This window comes from Kwoniella bestiolae, chromosome 8 (assembly GCF_000512585.2).
Source record: "Kwoniella bestiolae CBS 10118 chromosome 8, complete sequence".
Taxonomy (NCBI): Eukaryota; Fungi; Basidiomycota; class Tremellomycetes; order Tremellales; family Cryptococcaceae; genus Kwoniella; species Kwoniella bestiolae.
Genome location: NC_089248.1, coordinates 1,542,273 through 1,560,986, shown reverse-complemented (window position 1 = coordinate 1,560,986; position 18,714 = coordinate 1,542,273). Strand labels below are relative to the sequence as shown.

General features: G+C 47.7%; 5 protein-coding genes across 5 annotated transcripts; 1 reads left to right on the top strand and 4 right to left on the bottom strand.

Moving 5' to 3' along the window:
* Positions 1–37: 37 nt before the first annotated feature.
* Positions 38–2,800, bottom strand: I302_109172 (uncharacterized protein; the record flags this gene model as incomplete). The annotated part of the gene is made up of 6 exons (XM_019194901.1): positions 38–136; positions 231–1,401; positions 1,463–1,662; positions 1,825–2,024; positions 2,098–2,221; positions 2,339–2,800. The coding sequence occupies 6 exons, from the start codon at positions 2,798–2,800 to the stop codon at positions 38–40; spliced, it is 2,256 nt and encodes a 751-aa protein (XP_019043737.1).
* A 488-nt stretch (positions 2,801–3,288) lies between these two features.
* I302_109171 (uncharacterized protein) lies at positions 3,289–6,808 on the bottom strand (the record flags this gene model as incomplete). The annotated part of the gene is made up of 8 exons (XM_019194900.1): positions 3,289–4,216; positions 4,305–4,393; positions 4,453–4,895; positions 4,952–5,044; positions 5,116–5,642; positions 5,750–5,884; positions 5,985–6,077; positions 6,246–6,808. The coding sequence occupies 8 exons, from the start codon at positions 6,806–6,808 to the stop codon at positions 3,289–3,291; spliced, it is 2,871 nt and encodes a 956-aa protein (XP_019043736.1).
* A 686-nt stretch (positions 6,809–7,494) lies between these two features.
* On the bottom strand, positions 7,495–10,456 carry I302_109170 (uroporphyrinogen-III C-methyltransferase; the record flags this gene model as incomplete). Its single annotated transcript, XM_019194899.2, has 7 exons — positions 7,495–9,511; positions 9,642–9,741; positions 9,809–9,988; positions 10,051–10,111; positions 10,166–10,184; positions 10,246–10,318; positions 10,381–10,456. 7 exons carry the CDS (start codon positions 10,454–10,456, stop codon positions 7,495–7,497), a joined length of 2,526 nt encoding a protein of 841 aa, XP_019043735.2.
* Positions 10,457–11,326: 870 nt separating this feature from the next.
* On the top strand, positions 11,327–13,414 carry I302_109169 (uncharacterized protein; the record flags this gene model as incomplete). The annotated part of the gene is made up of 5 exons (XM_065870812.1): positions 11,327–11,427; positions 11,511–12,197; positions 12,379–12,808; positions 12,946–13,037; positions 13,129–13,414. The coding sequence occupies 5 exons, from the start codon at positions 11,327–11,329 to the stop codon at positions 13,412–13,414; spliced, it is 1,596 nt and encodes a 531-aa protein (XP_065726884.1).
* A 305-nt stretch (positions 13,415–13,719) lies between these two features.
* Positions 13,720–18,537, bottom strand: I302_109168 (uncharacterized protein; the record flags this gene model as incomplete). The annotated part of the gene is made up of 21 exons (XM_065870811.1): positions 13,720–13,842; positions 13,904–13,995; positions 14,109–14,178; positions 14,259–14,389; positions 14,454–14,483; positions 14,573–14,858; positions 14,969–15,185; positions 15,317–15,375; positions 15,454–15,737; positions 15,857–16,074; positions 16,150–16,312; positions 16,377–16,531; positions 16,588–16,694; positions 16,755–16,853; positions 16,947–17,297; positions 17,386–17,607; positions 17,711–17,929; positions 18,008–18,079; positions 18,143–18,208; positions 18,274–18,356; positions 18,435–18,537. 21 exons carry the CDS (start codon positions 18,535–18,537, stop codon positions 13,720–13,722), a joined length of 3,150 nt encoding a protein of 1,049 aa, XP_065726883.1.
* Between the last annotated feature and the right edge of the window lie 177 nt (positions 18,538–18,714).

Genomic DNA, 18,714 nt, shown 5'->3' with positions numbered 1-18,714 from the left:
ATCATCATCAACCGTCGTCCTTTTGTAGTCACGGCGTTCATCGTCCCGCCTTCCCTTTATTCCCTATCGATCCCCAGAAACTGACCTTCTCAACTCCCTGAACGAGCTGTTCGACATTACCCAGCCACATCCCGAGCTACGTGCATCGTCAGCTGATATTTCTCACCTCGCCCAAACTCCATTTTCGCACGATCAGGCGAATTTGATGAAAGGCGGGAAACCGAACTCACCATCTCCTTCTTCTCGTCCACGCTTCTTACATCCTTGACCCGCTTCTTATCATGTTTCATCCCTTCCTCCGCGACGGTATCCTTCCGAGCGCTCATCATAGGGTTTCTCTTATCCGACGGGATCCTCTTACTTGCCCCTAAGGGGGTTACCCCACCCAGAGAAGGCGACGACGCACTGGGCGGTATGCCCCTCGTCAACTCAGCAGGGAATGCACGAGGCTTCGAAGATGGTGTACGAGATGATTGAGGTAATGGTGGGACGGGCGGTACGTTCGACGTGGATGGCAGACCAGATAGATGGGATTGTGTTCTCGAATGTCTTATCTTCGGTGTTCTGGGTACGGATTCTTCTTCAGGTAGATTCGACTGGATCAATGGGCTTTTACTGACTCTCCTTACGCTACTTCTTCGCACTGATGATATGCTGGGTGATCTGGGGAGGCCATTGGTATCTGTTAACGTCAATGATGGCTGTGTGCTTGATCTTGAGATGGACCTGGACGTAGACGAAGGAACGATGGTAGATGATCCCGAAGATCCTGAATGTGATCTCTCAGAAGTACTTGCCAAGTTGAATGGATCGATGAACCCTGGTCCGGCTGTTGAATCTGTTCTCTCCGATATTTTGGATCGGACGATACCACTAGTATTTTTCGGTAAACCCAGCCCTAGACCTACACCACTCTTATCATCTTCACCTGTTATTCTGTTCGACCGACTAGACCTGGGTGTGGCCATAGAGGAACTGTCCATCTCATCCAACATCGCTGCTAGACCTCTTGAAGTGGAACTTTGGGAGATGGGTACCCTCGGGGAAGCAGGAACAGTAGGTAGACTTGGTGTAGAACTGTTCGAGGTGCATACGGAAGATTTCCTCGTTGCTGGTGTGAGGTAACCGAGATTGGGTTGAGGGGCTTTACGAGGTGTCATCGGGACGAAGGGCATGTCGAGATCTGCCAGTTCTTTAGGATGCCCAGGTGGTGAGTGGGCATTCTCGGCATGACCAATTTTGGGTAGATCGATCGAGTTTTGGGAAGTCGAGAGGGGCGAGGGTGGGAAGAGTGAGGACTCGTTGGATGAGGATGAGGATGACGAAGAGGTGGATACGGCTCGCTGGGGGTCGTTCTGTTCGGGAAGCAGGTAAAAGTACAGAAACTCGATGCATTTCATTCTGTTGAGATTTGTCAGAATCGGTATATTTTGTAAGCGATTGGACCGAATTTCTCACTCACCTGACATCTTTGGTCACTCCGGTACCTTTCAATACTCTAGTGACAGCTTCCAGTCCACCAAGCTTCTCATACGTTCGTGCGTTTTTGGGTGAGTCTACTAGTATGCAAAACAAGAGTTCCAAAATGGTGTATGCGATGGCTTTGGAGATCTCTGTGATGGGTAGTTGCGAGCGTAGCAGCAGTAGAAGATCGATGAACATCTAGGAGGATAGAGATTGTTTGAGCTACAACATCTCATACAGGACGTATCTTCCGATCAATCAAGCATTCTAGCCACGCCATGGTTCTCGACGGTGATAACAGGCGTAGAAGAACGGTTCAAGGCATTGGTTGACGTGAAAAGAGAAGCTTATCCAACTCACCTCCATCACCCAGCTTTCCCCGACCATCTCCTTACATCTCCTACTCAGACAACATAATCCCTGTAATATGCTGGCGACAACTTCGAGCTCAGGTATAAGACCTACGGCGGTCTCGTCATTGGCTGGTAGAGAGGTATGTGATGACTTCTGTGACAGGGTCGAGGTGTGTCTTGTGAGAAGGGATAAGAGTGTTTGATGTACTGAGCAACGAAAGCAGCATGAGCTTTTGTCCCATTGTGTATATGGCTAGCCACCATGAAACATGAAGCTCACTTTGTTTGGATAGTAAGTCTTCCAGTTTCAAGTCATCTTTGCTCAAACAGATTTCTACGAGGTATCGTTCAACGCGCTTGAGTGCTGAGAGCCGAAGTCGAGATGAGCTACGTAGGGATTTAATCTGAACACAATAAACAACAGGTATACCTTGTCAGTCACATCCACCTCATCATTACAATTTAGACGGTCAGGTGAAATCATCGGGAAGGGATGTGGACAAAAGATGACCCAAACTTACATCGCTCAACCACCCATCTAAACCCTCATCAACCGACCTTTCCTTCCTCATACCCACTCCCATTACCTCAGACTTCTTCATCCTCTCCACCTCAGCCGCAGAATGACTCTTACTTCGCCTCCTGTCTCTATCTCTACCAGAAATATGGGATTGGTTCGACTTCGTCCGTCTCATACCTTCTCCTCCGGGCGTACCTGGACTTGGTGTGGTAGTCAAGCCAGGTAAAGCGGGCATACTTGCCGAGTCGGATGGTTCAGATTCATTGACGGAAGGTAAGTGAGATTGTGATTGGCGAGAGCGGTATTTCCTAGCTTCTGAGGCAGAGGGTGTATCTTTAATCCTAGGTATCTGAGGAGTATGAGAAGATGATGATGATGAAAAGGATGAGGAAGAGGAGTGGGAAGCGAGGAATGAGAGGGCAGAGGTGGATTGGGATTTACGGTGGCCCTGCGGACGAGACATTTCGGTGGTGGTGTTGTGGGTGGTGTTGTGTTTCCATTCACTGTAATGAGGAGCGTAGTTTTCTGGGGTGAGATTGAATATGGGGATGTGGATTTGCTTCTGAGAGAGTTTGTATATTTTGAACGTTCAATCTTAAGAATGAGCAATGTGAAAAGCGACATAAGAAGTGGGTCCAAACATCATTCAACCTCAACATTGTTTACGCAAAACCAGCCGCGTTCATAGTGGCGCACACGTGAAGACCACATGGCAACATTCGTGCATGGCAAACAAACGAGCGAGCAGATCGATGCACACCTGAAACTGCGATGCATGCATGATTCATGGAAAAACAGATATCAGACAGTATTACATGACATGCTATGGCTCATATCAGTTGCTTCGTGCAAAGTTTGGCTGCTAATAGTATACGTATATATACTATTTGTCATCTCGTCCCCTCAGATGTCCCTCCTTCCTCCATCCTTTCCGGCCAACTAACTGCCTCCTCATTCCTTCCCTTCACTCTTCCTCTCCCCTTTCCAATCCATCGACGCTCGCTCAGACGGAGCAGGCGTACTGACCAAAGGCGCAGGAACGGATTTGAACTTCGGGACCTTCTTAGCCTGTACAGGTTGTGGGCTCAAAATCCCTCCTCCAGCCGCACCCGCAGGAGCACTCGAGGTAGAAGTTTGGCCTGTGGAGGAGGTCGGCGGAGTGGTCTGTCTACTTGATGGAGTTGACTTGACCGCACCCTGCGATACGGCTCGAAGGATGGGAGGAGTATTGGTCCCTCCCCTTCTTCTACCTCTTTCAATCATCAGTGCCTCGCTTAGGAGGTTGGTACCACTTGGAGGAGCGATATTGGGAGTGACTGCTCCGCCTCCTGAGAGGAGTCGAGCAGGGACGGCTGTGACTGGATCTAATCCCTTGAGAGGTACGTTCGCACCAAGTTGAGCTTCGGTGGGTGTTGATTGTCTCCTTGCGTTGATCTTTACTTCCGATTGAGTTCTTCTGGGAGCATCATTCTGATCCTGGATAATCTCGGAGGGTGAAGAGGTTCTTCTAATCTCACTACCAGCTACCAGACTGCTTGATGGGGCATCATGACTGGGTAGTTGAGGTTGAGACACCAAAGGTGGAGTAGCCGCGGTGATCTTCGGTTCATCGACAGTTCTGGATCTACCAGGTTGTGAGACCGGTTTCTTACCGAGACTGAATTTGGGTTTGGTCATGGTCAATTTAGGAATCATCGTTCGTCTCGTTCCACCCGTACTGGGTTGTTGATCCAGGTCGGCATCGTTGGTAGATGGTAGTGGGGTTGATTCGGCTAATGCTAGATTCTGTCTTGCTAATGCTGCTTGACGAGCTGCCAACATTGCTTCGCGCGGTACGAACGCTGAGGCGTCTGATCGAGGGACTCCGTGCTCGTCGTACCTGGCAGTAAGACATTAGCACATCTCAACTTGCACATGATGAGAATCTTTGGGCAGATGGACATGAGAAATGCCAAAGGCAAACTTACTCATCGTAAATCTCTTCACCGATCAACTCCTCCAACACATCCTCAAGAGTGATAACACCAAGTGGAGCACCTTCCAACCCTTCGAAAAACTGAACATCCGGATCATGAGCTACTATCCCTACACATACAATTAATTGTTCTATCTCACCTTCTCAACAGCCCCAGGGGCCATCTGTGCATCAGCAGGCACAGTCTGTTCCAACTGCGTCAATTTCGCCTTCTCCACCAGACTAGCCTTCTTCTTCCTCTCCTGCTCTTGAGTCTGTTGATTCTTGATCTCCTCAGCGGCACTGGTGGAAGTAGGACTGGACGCCACGGCCGTACCGTCCGACCCAGAGTTGATCCTCTTGGTCCTTCGCTTCTTCCTTCTTTTCTTATTACCCTCTCCCTTCTCGCCTCTCTCGACGTCGGTATCAGTTTCTGAAGAGTCAGAATCCGAGGACGACTTGTTGCCGTGTGAGATCTCGGCCACTTTCCGCATGAATCGCTGTCTCAATCCACCTGCGGCGGCTGTCATGACTGATTCGGCGTCTTCGAGGTCCTTCTCGACTCGTTTAGGTCGTCGGGATACTATCGCCATGTGTGATCGGCCTGTGATATCCAGATTGTCAGGCAGGTCACCAGGATCAATTATCCGAGTAGCTCACCCTCTTGAAACACATTCAGCATGTTGGTCAATGGTTCATCGTAAGGTACAGAAGGGATAGCGTTGATAGGGATGGAAGCAAGTGGCGTAGCGTCTATGAGAACGCAAAAACAAGTGAGCTTTGCTGCTTAATCAAAGGGGAGCTGGGGAGTCAGCTGAACTCACCCTCAGGATCAAGCAATACACAAGACTTGACCAACAAACTCCCCAGCACCTTCTTGACCATCTTCGTCTTACCCGGTCCTTTAGTAGGAGCAGCAAGGTTGATATCAGGAACTTCGACCATCTGATACACCGGTATCCTCGAATGTCCAGACCTAACTACATGACCCAACGTCTCATAGTCCAATTTCGCCTCTATGGGAAGCATGAACACCTGCTCAATAGGCGTCATAGCTTGTTTGACCGTCTTCTGAGCCAGATCCAATGCCCCCTGAGCCATCTGGACGGTATCGAAATCGAGATCCCCGCCTCCTTCTGCAGTGGCAGCGTGCATCTTGATCAACTCTCGCAATTCGCTTCGTCTGTAGATGATACCGTGGTGTGCGCCCAGGATGTATTCGAGGAGTTTGGCTATGGGCCATGCGATTGGGAAGGCTATCCAGATCATTATTCGCACGGGCCAGGCCATAGAGGCGCCGACGAGGAGTCCGTACCGTGAGCAGATGGACTGGGGGATGATTTCGGCGAAGCTGTGTGGTTGGCGATTGTCAGCGATCATGACATGCGGAAGCACGATAATAGCATGGGAAAACGGTAGCTATGGTGGAATAGGATGAGGAGGATGAGGACAACTCACATCACTACCAATGCTGTCGAAGCGATGACCGCGTAAATACCACCCCCGATCACATTGTCCATTACCACCGGTAGAGCCTCGTTGACAATCATATTACCCAGGATCAACGTCGTGAGCAGTAGATGGGAGTCTTTCCTACAATTGCAACAATCTGGGTCAGCTTGTGATCGAGACTAATCGATGATCACAAGAAGAAGATAGGGTTGATAGTCGTTGACTGAAGAATCATACCCACCTGACAGGCAATATCTTCATGGCGTATTTCTGCTGTGTCGGTGTGCCCGATATGGACAGTACTTGCAGTTGGGTAGGATCGACCGAAAAGTATCTGCGAATGGTAATGACGAGGATCAATACCAGCCACCGTCTTACAACACGGGCTCATGTCATCAACCCTTGGAGATACATATCTTGGCCGATGCCCTCTCTCTTCCTTTTCACCAAAAATTCCAGAATGTCGAATCGGTCACACGACCAAAACAAAAACCAAACTCACCCAAGAGTCAATCCCGCAAACATCCCACTCAGCGCCACCAACACAGGAATCATACAAGCCTCTACGATCTCTCCGGTGCTCAATTCCCTCTTGCCCATCATCCTCATCTTACCAGTGTTGCTGTCATTGGTGAAGTGAGATAAAGAGGTGGAAGCTGAGTCGAGGATGTATTTGAAGAATGACAGTATTGGCGTTTTCCTCTTACTTGATCCCATGTCGGAGAGGAATGGCACGTCGTATGAGGTGTAGCTATCTGCCATTTGAGAAGTTGGACTTGCAGAGACGGTCGAGGCCAGGAGGAAGAGCATTATGAGGGGGATGAACATATTCGCCGCTTTGAGTGTGATGCCCCATCTGGATCTGGATCTTGAGCTCGGATTGAATCGGTACCCTTCGTCTCGCGAAGCTGCCGTATGAGTGTTCTCTACCCCGCCCAGAGGGAGGGTAGAGGTATAGTAATCTGAGTTTAATCGATTGTGTTTGTCATTGTTATTTCCTGTAATACAACCAAAAGGTCGTATATCAGGAGGCGGGGGAGGTTCCGTAGGTGTTTCTTCGATCATCCGATTGGGCGGTTGTGATGGTGGGGCGCACGGAGCTGAGCGTGGTCGATGGGCGATGTGGGTTCGTCTCAGTGGAAGTATGTATCAATAAACCTGATAGCCTGACTTGCTGGTTTATGCAGATGTATGAGTAAATGAAGAATGGAATAGAACAACAACAGCTGGAATCGTCTGATGATCGATTGGAGATGTTTGGCACAGGTTACAAGTTAAAAATAGATATTCACCATGAATTGCCAAGCGAGCCATATTCTATTTTAGGAAATAATATACTACTCTCTGGTATTTGGTATGACGATCATCTGCGCTTCCTTCCCTGGTCGGTATGACGTTTGTTTGAACTGGAGACTACAGTATGACTCACGCTGCTGCCGTCCGAGCACAGATGCATCAATCAAACCCGAGACTATTCCAGAATCGGAGTCGTAATAGCTGTGCATGCATAAATGAATGAATCCGAGGGATTGGTACTCAGCTTACCTCAACTCCGTAATTCGCTGACCGTTTTACTGCAAAGTCGACTGACGATCCCGCTGTGTCGTATGTATCTGTGTAATGTCTAGGATGCATTGAGATTGTGACAGTGATAATGAAATAAATGATGAATGACGATGATGATAATGATAATAATGAAAATGCCAAAACCCCAGATCTAAGATTCTATTCACATACACGAATCTATCCCCCTACTGCACCTCACCCAACAAATCCCTCCATCCCTCCTGCAGCCCCTCCCTAACCTTATATTCCTCCCCTCCCAACCAACCATCTACGATCCCCCTCTCACTCCCCTCCGAGGCATTCGTATCATCTAGAATATCCACCTTCCCTCTCCCCTCCAGACAAAGCACCGACCAACCCACAATGATCATACCAGGTGGTCTCTCATCCAATTTCTTCAGTGCGCCTTCTATCTTATCTAGACTACTCATAATTATCCTCTGATCCGGTGATGAGGCCCTCTCTATAATTCCTATAGGCAGGTATCCAGGGTATCTCGCTCCGTCCCGACCTTGACCCTCTTCCGACGTGAGAGTCTGTATAATTTGATTTATCCTTGCTACCCCCATTAACAAGATTAGAGGTCTCGACTTGACATATCCAGGTAATTTCACTGATTTTCCCTGTCTTCCCACCCCTGTACACAGAACTAACGATTCCGATACTCCCCGTTGGGTCACTGGAATATTCATCATCAACGGACCTGCTATTGCCGAAGATATTCCAGGAATGACGGTGGATTCGAACCCGTTCTCACGGAAGTATAACACTTCCTCCCCTCCTCGTCCATATACGAATGGATCACCCTGCTTCAATCTCACGACCACTTCGCCGGCCTGTGCGCCTGCCAACGCAAGCTCCATCATTTCATTTTGGGCTCCCTCGGCATTCCCAGGGAATTTCTTGGCGATATGTAATTTGGTAGTGGAAGGGATCAGAGCTAAGATTTCGGAGGGCACGAGTTTATCGGATAAGATCAAGGTAGCGGTCTTGAGTGCGTGGTGGGCCGCAACGGTCAACAGACCTGGATGTCCTGGTCCACTGCCTATTAATAGGATCTTCCCTTTCTGCTTGGTACTGTTGGCGATGTCGTGGTGTCGGAGTGATACCTCATTTGACGAGGAGGAAGGATTAGTTGACCATAATTCTAATGCTTGGTCCAGATCATCCTCCTTCAATCTTGCGAGATGCTCGAAAGAGTAATATTCCGACATCTGATGAACCCATCTCATCCTTCTCAATTGTTGCTCCTCCTCACTTAGCTCTTCTGTATCCTCTTCAGGTCTACCCAATAGCTTCTCCACCGATCCCACTCTGGAAATAGATGGTGTGGGCAACTGGGCGACGGGTGAATTGAGGGGAATATCGTGATTCTCATCTTCCCATAGTTTAGGGGCGGATTTGGCTTTCGTCCTTAGCTTTCCTACGTTGTCTACAGCTGCTCCTACGTTTGAAGGCAACCTAGACACTATTTCCCTCTTGATCCTGCCTGCCATCCTGCATCCTTGTCCGTTCGTCGTCACAGCCACCTGAAGGTTGGAGGTAACACCATCCTGCCCGGGGAATCGATGAACCGATGGGAACGTGTAGGTTGAGTATAATGGCTGATCAGAGATGTTGATGGGTATTCGGAGAGACGAGCATGCGTCGTAAATGGTTTTGGCAGAGGCAGATGATCGACGAGAGTGAGCTCCGACTAGCGTGTCAGTGACGCATACCAGGGAGATGTTCAGGCTGGGAAGGAGAGACGACCAATCCCGACTGTCATCACCCTCTAACTGTTGATGTGCGATTCGTCCAGCATCTTTCAGCTGCTTAAGTTCGGGTGCTGCGTCCGACAGCGATGACTGCGTTACGACAGTGACTTTGGCACCAGCTTCCGAAAATGTGGTAGCTCTGGTAGCTGCAAGACGGTTTGACCCGACAACTAGCACAGACAAGTCTCGAGGGTGGAAGGTAAGGGGTAGTGCAGCGGGTGCGGCGATGGTGGAGGAGAAAGCGTCGGACTCGACCTGATCGAATGCAGGCTTAATTGGAATGGGAGTAGATGATCCGATCGAAGTGGTACCGGGAGTGGAAGATTGGCTTTGCGATGCTGACCATTCAAGATAGGCAATCTGGCTTGCTGTGTCTCTCATAAGGGCTTGAGCAATGAATCTGCCTAAGGCTACGCAGACGAGGAAAGGGATGAGGATCCAAGTTCTTTACAAAAGTAAGGAAATCAGCTTTGATCATTACGTTAAGAACAGGCATTCGTCCGCAAGCTGGACTTACCCCTACGATACGAGATAGACAAGATCACGAACAGTCGGTCAGCTGAGCTGTGACACACTTGATTTGAAAATCAAAGCCACTCACATTCGTAGCTACCCATACAGCCCAGAATGTGAATCTATCATTATGTCCCACCATACACCAATCGCAGAAGTATTCTATGGTCGCCGAAAGTCAGTATCTGCCTCCTTGTCTGGCATCAACGAAGCTGAAGGATGAACTCACCTTGTAAGAAGTACAGGGCGGTCTTGCTAAGCGTCATGAGTGCTCCAGCGAACCCAACGAGCGGAGCATGAGCGTGATACCGATGAGATGGGTTCGGTGTTCTGGTTGATGATCTTGGTGAGGTGTGTCGAAGGTATAGGTATTCGATCGCTAAGAAGACTTCGATGACGTTCATCAAGGCTGATACATAATGTCAGCTGGATTTCTTCCATGATACATTTAGTTGAACGGGTGGAGCTCACCTTGAGCATTTGTGAATCCGTCGTTGGCATCTACACCTGGCTGACCATATAGGTAGTCCACCTATTGTGAACGACATTAGCTTGTGCCATGTTAGCCGGGACTAAGGGAGCTCACCATACTGTACGGTACCATGCTACCACGAACATCGTGTCAGCTAATCTAGTCCCCTGAAAGACGGTTCACATAGAGCTCACTTGTAAGGTGCCCATATCCAAGCTAAATCACCTTTACCAAAACTCCTCGGACGCAGGAAACAGTACGCTGCGTCTATTCAGGCAGATGAGACATATCAGCTTGATTTCCCGAGCGAAACAGGGGGAACATCTCACCCCAAGATACGATTACTATCGAGAAAGCCATCCACCAAGATACCCATAGAGCTGGTCGTTGGTCCTTGAGCTGCATCTTGGCTGATCAACCTCGACTAGGGAAAGAATGAAGGCGTAGAGAAGGGGGAAAAGGGATAGGTGAGGTCGTCTTTGCTGGTCCGATGGACTATTATACAGGTCTTTACTATTATACTATCATACAGAAGTGGATATAATGAGCAAAGATAGATGATACTCGTATTGGCCACTTTGTTATCTTTATGCTTTCTAAATTCTAAATTATTTATCTCCAACTTTCTCCTCTCCACCCGGTCATCCGACTGTTCTGGTTTGTTGTGGGAAATGAGATCTCGTAATGATTCCGAATTTAATGGATTAGAACCGATTGCGCGACTTCTTGACTTGCACTGGAGTCTCCACATCAATTAGGAATATCCTAACGGAATCACGAATACGAATAGAAACAATACAAAACACGTGATCTAGGCTAATAATAATGGGTTTTCGTTCGGTGACCATAGAGCCGTTGCACACTTCTCATTACAATGTGGTTTGTCCTTTGGATTACGAATATTCGTATTCAAAGTGTAATAGTAATAGGTTAACTTAACACGGCGCGTTTGGCGCTCCGCTCGGACCCATCTCCATCTTCTCAAGCTTGACGGGAAAAAGTTGGACTAGTCGTTGAGATTGTTTGTTGTGTGAACATCACTCGTACAGCTCAACGACCCGATTATATATCTATCAAATCAGTGTTCATACCATCTGCTGCCACCTGTTCATAGGAGGGTCTAGAAGAGACAGAGACAGACAGTCCACTACAGTGTGAACAGCACGAACATGATTTACCCATGACATCAAACAATTGTAAGGGACGAAACGAACCAAAGGATAAACGAAATCTGCTCCGCATCTTTTCGCATCATCCGCAGTAAAGCAACATAATATGGCAGGGGATAATCACAACGATTATATACCATTAGCTACATCCCCTTCGGGCGCAGGGGAGGAAGGTGTAGATGAACAGAAAGAAAGGATACTGCGGAGGTAAGTATAGTATCCTCTTGAAACCTAAGAGATAGGAAAAACAGACTAACATAATGATCTTTTTGTGTATATCGTATTGACAGATCACACAGAAAATTACCTCTCCCACTTAACTTCCTACCCACCTCTATCCGCCCACGACACCGCTTCCTCCTCCTCTTCCTCCTCCCCATCCCACTCATCGCTATCCTCTTAGCTCTCGGTCGACACATATTCAGCTCCACATCCTCTTCTTCATCCTCCCATCCGCTCATAGGCGAGAACCCCTACTTCTTCACAGGCGACGTATGGAAACACAACGACGAGGTCATATCGCGTATCAACCAATGTCGTGATCTGGGTTTACTCCGAAACACTTCACTGCCATTTAGTGAGAACGAGAAGCTATCTCAAGAGGAAGAGGAGGAACTGATATCTCAAGGATGCGGGACCAACCAAACTACAATCCTCATCCTCAGTTCTCTATGGTTCGCCGAGGCTTTCGCCGGAACAAGTACAGCGGGAGAGACAATCTATGCTCAAAGTGTGATATCTACGCTTAATGCGTATAATTATTCCTATGTGTTTAGTAGTTTGGGTTGGTACAATGCTGATATGCGGAAGACTGTCGAGTTATGGGGGATATTAAAAGGGAATGTTAGGATGGTGTTGGCCGATCCGGATCAGGTGAATGTGTGTTATGAGCATACGGATCAGAAGTGCGTTAAGACGCGGGAGAATGAGGAGGGGATAGAAGCGTGGAGGGTGTTGAGTTTCTGGTATTGGGATGAGTGAGTGGGGATTCCAGTCATCCCTTAATCTACCACTTTGTCTCTACATCTGTCCTTCTCAAAAGTTGCCCAATCCCGCTTCATGTTGTGTATCGGCTGCACTTATTACTTCTATCATACTATTCCCAAAACCCATCCCAAAACATCAGCTAACAAAGACCTATACCACATCATCATACAGCCCCGCCAACCCCCTAGGAACCCAATTCACCCTCTCCCCTTCCCCCCGAAACTCCAATCACTTCCTCTCCTACTCCATCGAACCTACCTGCCGACGACTCCCCTCCCTGCCCACTGCCTCTCGGTCGGACCCACCACAGGCATATCTACTAGCTAAACAAATGCATTACCTCGAAGATTCCACCGCATTCTCCTGGACCCTTGAGGCGTTGGTGGGATTACAGGAAGAGTACGGGATCAGGGTCATAGGGGGAATGACGGATGATGATGAGGATACTGCCAAGCGGGTCAAGGAGGTTGGAATAGTGAATTTGGGGAAGTTGCCAAAGCTCGAATTTTATGGGCAATTGGCCAAGAGTTTTGTTTTTATCGGGGTGGGGAGACCGAGGATTAGTCCGAGTCCTTGGGATGCGCTTTGTATGGGTGTTCCGGTGGGTCATTAGTCTCTCTCTGTGTATGGCCTATCTGCTCCTACTTGCGATATATGATGTTCCCCTAATTTTCTTTCCGGATATTGTTTGTTTCGAATGTACAGTCCAAGCTGAATTGATTTGATCTGGTTTTGTAGTTTATCAACCCAATCTTAACGTGGGACGAGGAAGATCCCCAAAACAGGACGAAATGGCACGCCCAGCAATGGCACATGACGGATCTCGAGCCGTGAGTACCTTTACGTATCTCCCATTCCACATCTCTAATGGAGAAGGAAACGTAATTGTATAGAGTCTGATAAATGGTATATTATCCCCAGGCCGTACGTCTACTCAGTCCATGCGCACGACCTACACGGTCTCAGCGAAGCTGTTGGCGAAGCTTTGGCAAACCCCATAGAAAGTTATATACCAGATTATATGCGATTCGAGTTTGCCTGCCATCGGACGGCGGAGATGGTAGAGGGGGATTGGAGGGGGAAGGCCAAGAGGATATTGCAAGAGAGGATGGAGAGTGGGGAAGGTCAGGTGAGTTTGACGTTTTTCTTCTGGATTGCAATGATGGGGATGGGGTCGGAGCTGATGAGTTTGAATTTGGCATGGTAGTTGTTCATTCTGTAAAGATGGATTTGCGTCTCTCGCTATTTCTTTGTTGATTTTGGACTTTTCTGTTATTTCTTGGCTTGTTATAGAATAGGAATTAGGATGTTAGGGTCATTCGACTTGGTCTATCAAGATGAATAGGATTGTAATGTTGTACTTGTATCGCATATTGTTAAACCTGTTTGTTGAACATTTCACAATCATATTATTTCGTACGCAGGTCAAATGATAAGATCGAATGATCGCATCGGAATGATATATACTGTACCCATAACATGGTATAATCCTTTCCCTCTATATGAGCTAAACTACGATAAAGTCAATACATCCCTCAAAGTCTTCTTCTCAACCTCACTCAAACTATCAATCATCTGATGGATATTACTATTCCCATCTGTATATGCTTGTCTAAGTATATCCGTGAGATGTTGCTGTGCGATGACAATCAAAATTAGCCCATTTATTTGGAACACAGTAGACGCAGTCACTCACCCCCATATCGATCTGAGCCAAGGGATCGGATTTCAAATCCTCGTCGTCGTCCTGCGCGTCATTCTCGTTCCCCCCTTTATCGTCTAGCCAGGCTATGGTATCACACATCAGTAAGTGATACTGCCAAATGATATCGTTTGATAGGACCGATCCTTTCTGAGGTTTGAGCGGTGGTCGAGTGAGAGAATGAGGAACGTATACGCACATGATAGATAATCAAACTCCCCTACGCCATCACCTCCAGCCAAGAGATCATCATCATCCCAATCTTCGTCCTGTACCACCGCCCATATTTAGCTCAATCTATCATATACTCTATCGGTCCATCATGTCCGATCACGAGAATCGCACTCACCCCATCATCCTCCTCGATATCATAATCCACCTTCTTCCCCTTCCCCTTCGCACCAGGTTCAGCCTGTACATCCTTCAATATCAACTTGAATGCCTTGAGAGGGAAGGGTATCTGGGTATATTGATTTGGGTCTGTTATGTTTCAACATCAGCTTGATCGATCTGATTGAGAAAAGAAGAGACATCGTCAACTGACTTGTCCTGGTTCGTGATCTTGTCATTATAGCTATTCCATCAAATTACATCAGCCGACAGTCCTCGTAAAGTCTACAGCACAGGCAGATTCAAGTGATTCAGGTGAAAAAGGAAACGCACTATCCCTGTTCCTCTCATCAATCACCAGATCCCCTCTAACCACCACCCCGCTCAACCTCTGATCCTGAGAAGACATAGCAAACAACTTCGATAATCCCAAATCTGATACCCTGATATTCCATGATCCCGTGATAGTATCGGAGTGCTCACACCACGCTGCTAAGACCACTTCTAACCCTGATTTCTCAGTACCATCGGGAAGGGGTACAGCGAATGAAGATAGCAGGTCAATCGTGGAGGTGGTATATTCTGTTCCGAAGAGGTATGCGAATGGGAGGACCAGTGTCTGTTTGTTGTGGTATGGATGAGCGCAGTCCTCGGATCCATAATGAGCGGCGTGTCGTTCACAAGCCGACAGCTTGGATAGGTGGTTAGGTATGAGGCACGCTGACTCACCTGGATGAAACTTGGTAATTGAGCAGTCACCAATCTCCCCACCACAGCTCTCAACAAGTCAGGCAAAACGGGAGCCATAACGCTTCCTGCTTTTCTGAATAGGTGCATCACCAATTCACCGACAAAGATACCGCCTGACTCGGAGAATGTAGGTGCAAGGAAACGAGATAAGAGGTGGAAGATTGAGTGAATACCGTTGTTGCCTTCAGAGTCGTGCCTGTGTGGCAAAGGAGGCATGTTCAGCTCGGTTAGCCATCTTGAATCGCATCGGTGGATGAGAACATTGATTTGTTGGAGTCACCTCGCAGATACGATTGGAGACTGATTTTGAGAGTCCGATGTACTCACCACTGTATAAGCTTATCACAATCCTTCCTAACAACCAAAGTAAGATGTATCATCCCGTGCTACCCACACCAAACATCCACAAATCAGCTACGTTCCTTTCCTTAGGTGGGGCAGGAGAAAGATGCAGCTGAGCTCACCTGAATCACATCCATATCATCCGTACTCCTCAACACACCCATAACAGCAACAGTGACACTACCTATCAGCTCAGGCTCCAGCGGTCCACCTCTGGTCCTTATCAGACTGTTGGCCAGCTGAACAGCTTCACCAGGTATATGGACTGCATCGTCATCCACCGGAGTCGAGATCGCTTCGGCAAGTTTGGGACCTATCAATCTGACCAGGGCGGGAGCTACTGAGGGATTGGGCAGGGAGGCTAGGGCTTCGAACGTCTCTTCTACTATGGCTGTTGTGACTGGATCTATGGTAGATTTGTATTAGTTGTTAGCCTATAACTAGCTTTGACAAAGAGAAATATCGCCTCGTCAAAGTGATATTGGTCTAACCGTCTGGGTAGAGAGAAGTACCGATCTTACTTACCATCGGTATATCTTACCCAGACATCATATATTCTACTAGCAACTTCCACAACCGAATCACCATTGATCAAATCTGTATCCAATGCAAATACCGCTCTTATAGTTTCGAGTACCAAGTACAAAGTCTCATTGGTAATTTCCGGTAAGAGTGGTAAGAGAAGAGAGAGGACTTGTCGGGATTGAGGTTGCATGATTTCTGGTGAGACATGGCGACAGAAGCTGTGAGAGGGTATTAGCATCGCAGGTGCGGACCGAACAATAAGTCCGGCTCGATGAGATTGACTCTGAACTCACTTCTTTATGGTCTTGACTGCTGAGATCTTGACAGGTACGCTCACATCCCTTGAATCCAGTACGTGCACAGCAGCGCCGAGGTACTGTCCTGCCAGACTATCGGAAAGTAGGGAGGCGAATTGAGACGCGAAGACGAATGCTCGGCCTTGCAAGAAAGGGGTTTCTGAGTACGTTATGTTTTGATATCGTCAGCTGACATGTTCGATACGATCAAAACAATGACTGACCCGATTGACTCAATAAGCCAGGGATGACCTGATCAAACAGGAATTGCACATCGAACGATGGTGTTTTGCCATCAGCTTCGTCATCTTCTAGTATATTTCGTAGATCGTCTGAAACTCCTCCGATGAGCGATAATGCCGATTCGAGAGGTTTCCACCTACACATCAAATGGGGCATCAGCTAATGATTTTCTGAGTGCTTGGGATAGCTCACCAATCAGGGTTACCGGATGATCTTGCTCCTGCCGAATCGTGGACTTTGTGTTGGACTCGCGATTGCAGGATGGATGTGACGGGATGAGGCCATTTGTCCATCATTGACTATCTTTGGTTTCAGCTTGCTTGCTGTATACGCTCTTCGGCGAAATTTAGCTGACTTACACCGATCAAGTCATATCCTGATGTTCGGATACCATACTGTTCGGTCTCGTCATCTTCGTCAATGACAAATGCATTTGGATCTTCCATCCACTCTTCTTCCTGTGATGAACTCGCATAATCAGCTCATCCACCCTGTAGATGCGACTACCTCTGAAGATGACCGACAGTAATTGGTGATTATGGACCACTCACGTTCTCCCTAGTTATTTGTGTATAGTCTAAAACCACATCCACGACTCCTTGCATCACCTCATTTCCATTCCCCTGACCATCCAACAAAATCGAAGGTGCGTTCTTGGTCCGCACAGCAGGAGTTAGGAAATCGAATATCGCACAGGCCAAATCGGTGATATCGATCTTCGGGTCTAGCATACCTACATCTGATGTGGGTGAGGGAGGTTCATGCGAATCTTCTGCGTTGGATAGGTAGTATGAGTGGAAGGAAGGTAAGAGTGATTTGAGATTTTGGATAGACAGGGGTATATAGGAGGAAAGATGGGGATGGAGGTATTTGGGGAAGGCGTTGTGGTATAATGAGAATGTCTGGTGTGAATTGCAGGATATCAGCTCGTAGACTTTGCGACACTATTCGGGTAACATGATGTATCGAGACATTGGATAACCTACTCACCCTGAAAATTTCAATACGTATGCTCAACTCCTCCCAGTTCTTCCTCACTTCTTCAGCGGCATCCAACGATAACAGCTGAGTAAAAGCCTTCAACCAGACGGGTGATAAGCTGTCCATTGCTGATTTGACCGAGGCGGGATGCTCATCTTTAACAGTTTCTAGCATTCGTAAAGTCTGTCGGAAGACTGATATCGTCTGAGCTCGAGTGGTGGCTGAGTGACGCTATGGAGGTATCAGGGAGTTAACATATAGGCCACCACTTAAACCTTTTCGTCGGGAACAATCTTGTGAAGTGGGAAAGCAAACTGTGGACTGCTCAACTCACCTCAGGATCACCCAATATGTTCAATACAGCAGGTAACAGATCCTGCACGACAGGTAATAGCTGATCTTCACTCAGATCGTTTCTTACGAAATCTGATATCACTCGCATAGCCCCGTGAACTGCATTTGGGGTACCGCTTAGCAGACCGACCAGGCTGGATAGGAGGTCTGGGTAATCCTCCGGCCAGTCGTATTTCGCTATGGTTGATAATGCGAATGCCTATAAGATCAACTTATGAGCTCATGCCGACTTTTGCCTCGGGAAAGGAGGTGAAAAAGGAATATAGGCAGGACTCACAGCTGATGATCTGATTTTACGCTGAGGATCCGATAATCCACTAAATATCAACGGTCGAATTTCACCTTTGACCTGTGAAGCATAGCATGAGCTTATCAGTTCTTCAGTCAACATGACGTTTGAAAGATAGCTCACTTCGATGGGTGTTATAGGATGTTGGAAAGAAGCCGAAGCAGGTGTCCAATGCTGGTTCACATACTGCTGTAACAATATACCGGCGGAGTATGGTCCATAGGAGGGATGATGTCAGCTTGACCCGCTTGAACAGGACTGTGTGAAGGACTTATCTGTCGCTGTGAGAGATCAACTTCTTGAGCTAACAGTATTCTAGCGAGACTTAATCCTCCCTCTGTGATAGAAGTCACACCATCAGCTATCTATCCAATTTCTCGTACATATACAGATGTCGGTAAAAGCACCAACATACCAGGCACCAAGAATAACTGCTTCAATTGCTCCTCTGCATGTTTACGCGTCGATTCCTCTGGGCTCAGAGTAGCTTGTAGGCAAACCAGTACTTTCTGTTCCATCTTGGCTGGGAGAGAACAGCTCTTGCTGGTATGAATGGGTGAATGAAGAGTCAAGAAGTGGAATAAATGATTTCTGAAAATGTCTAAAATGTCTAAAATGTTGAAATTCATAATCCATGTTGTCGACCTGAAACGCGACGGAGAGGTCAGTGCACATTACGTAACGTTCATCACCAC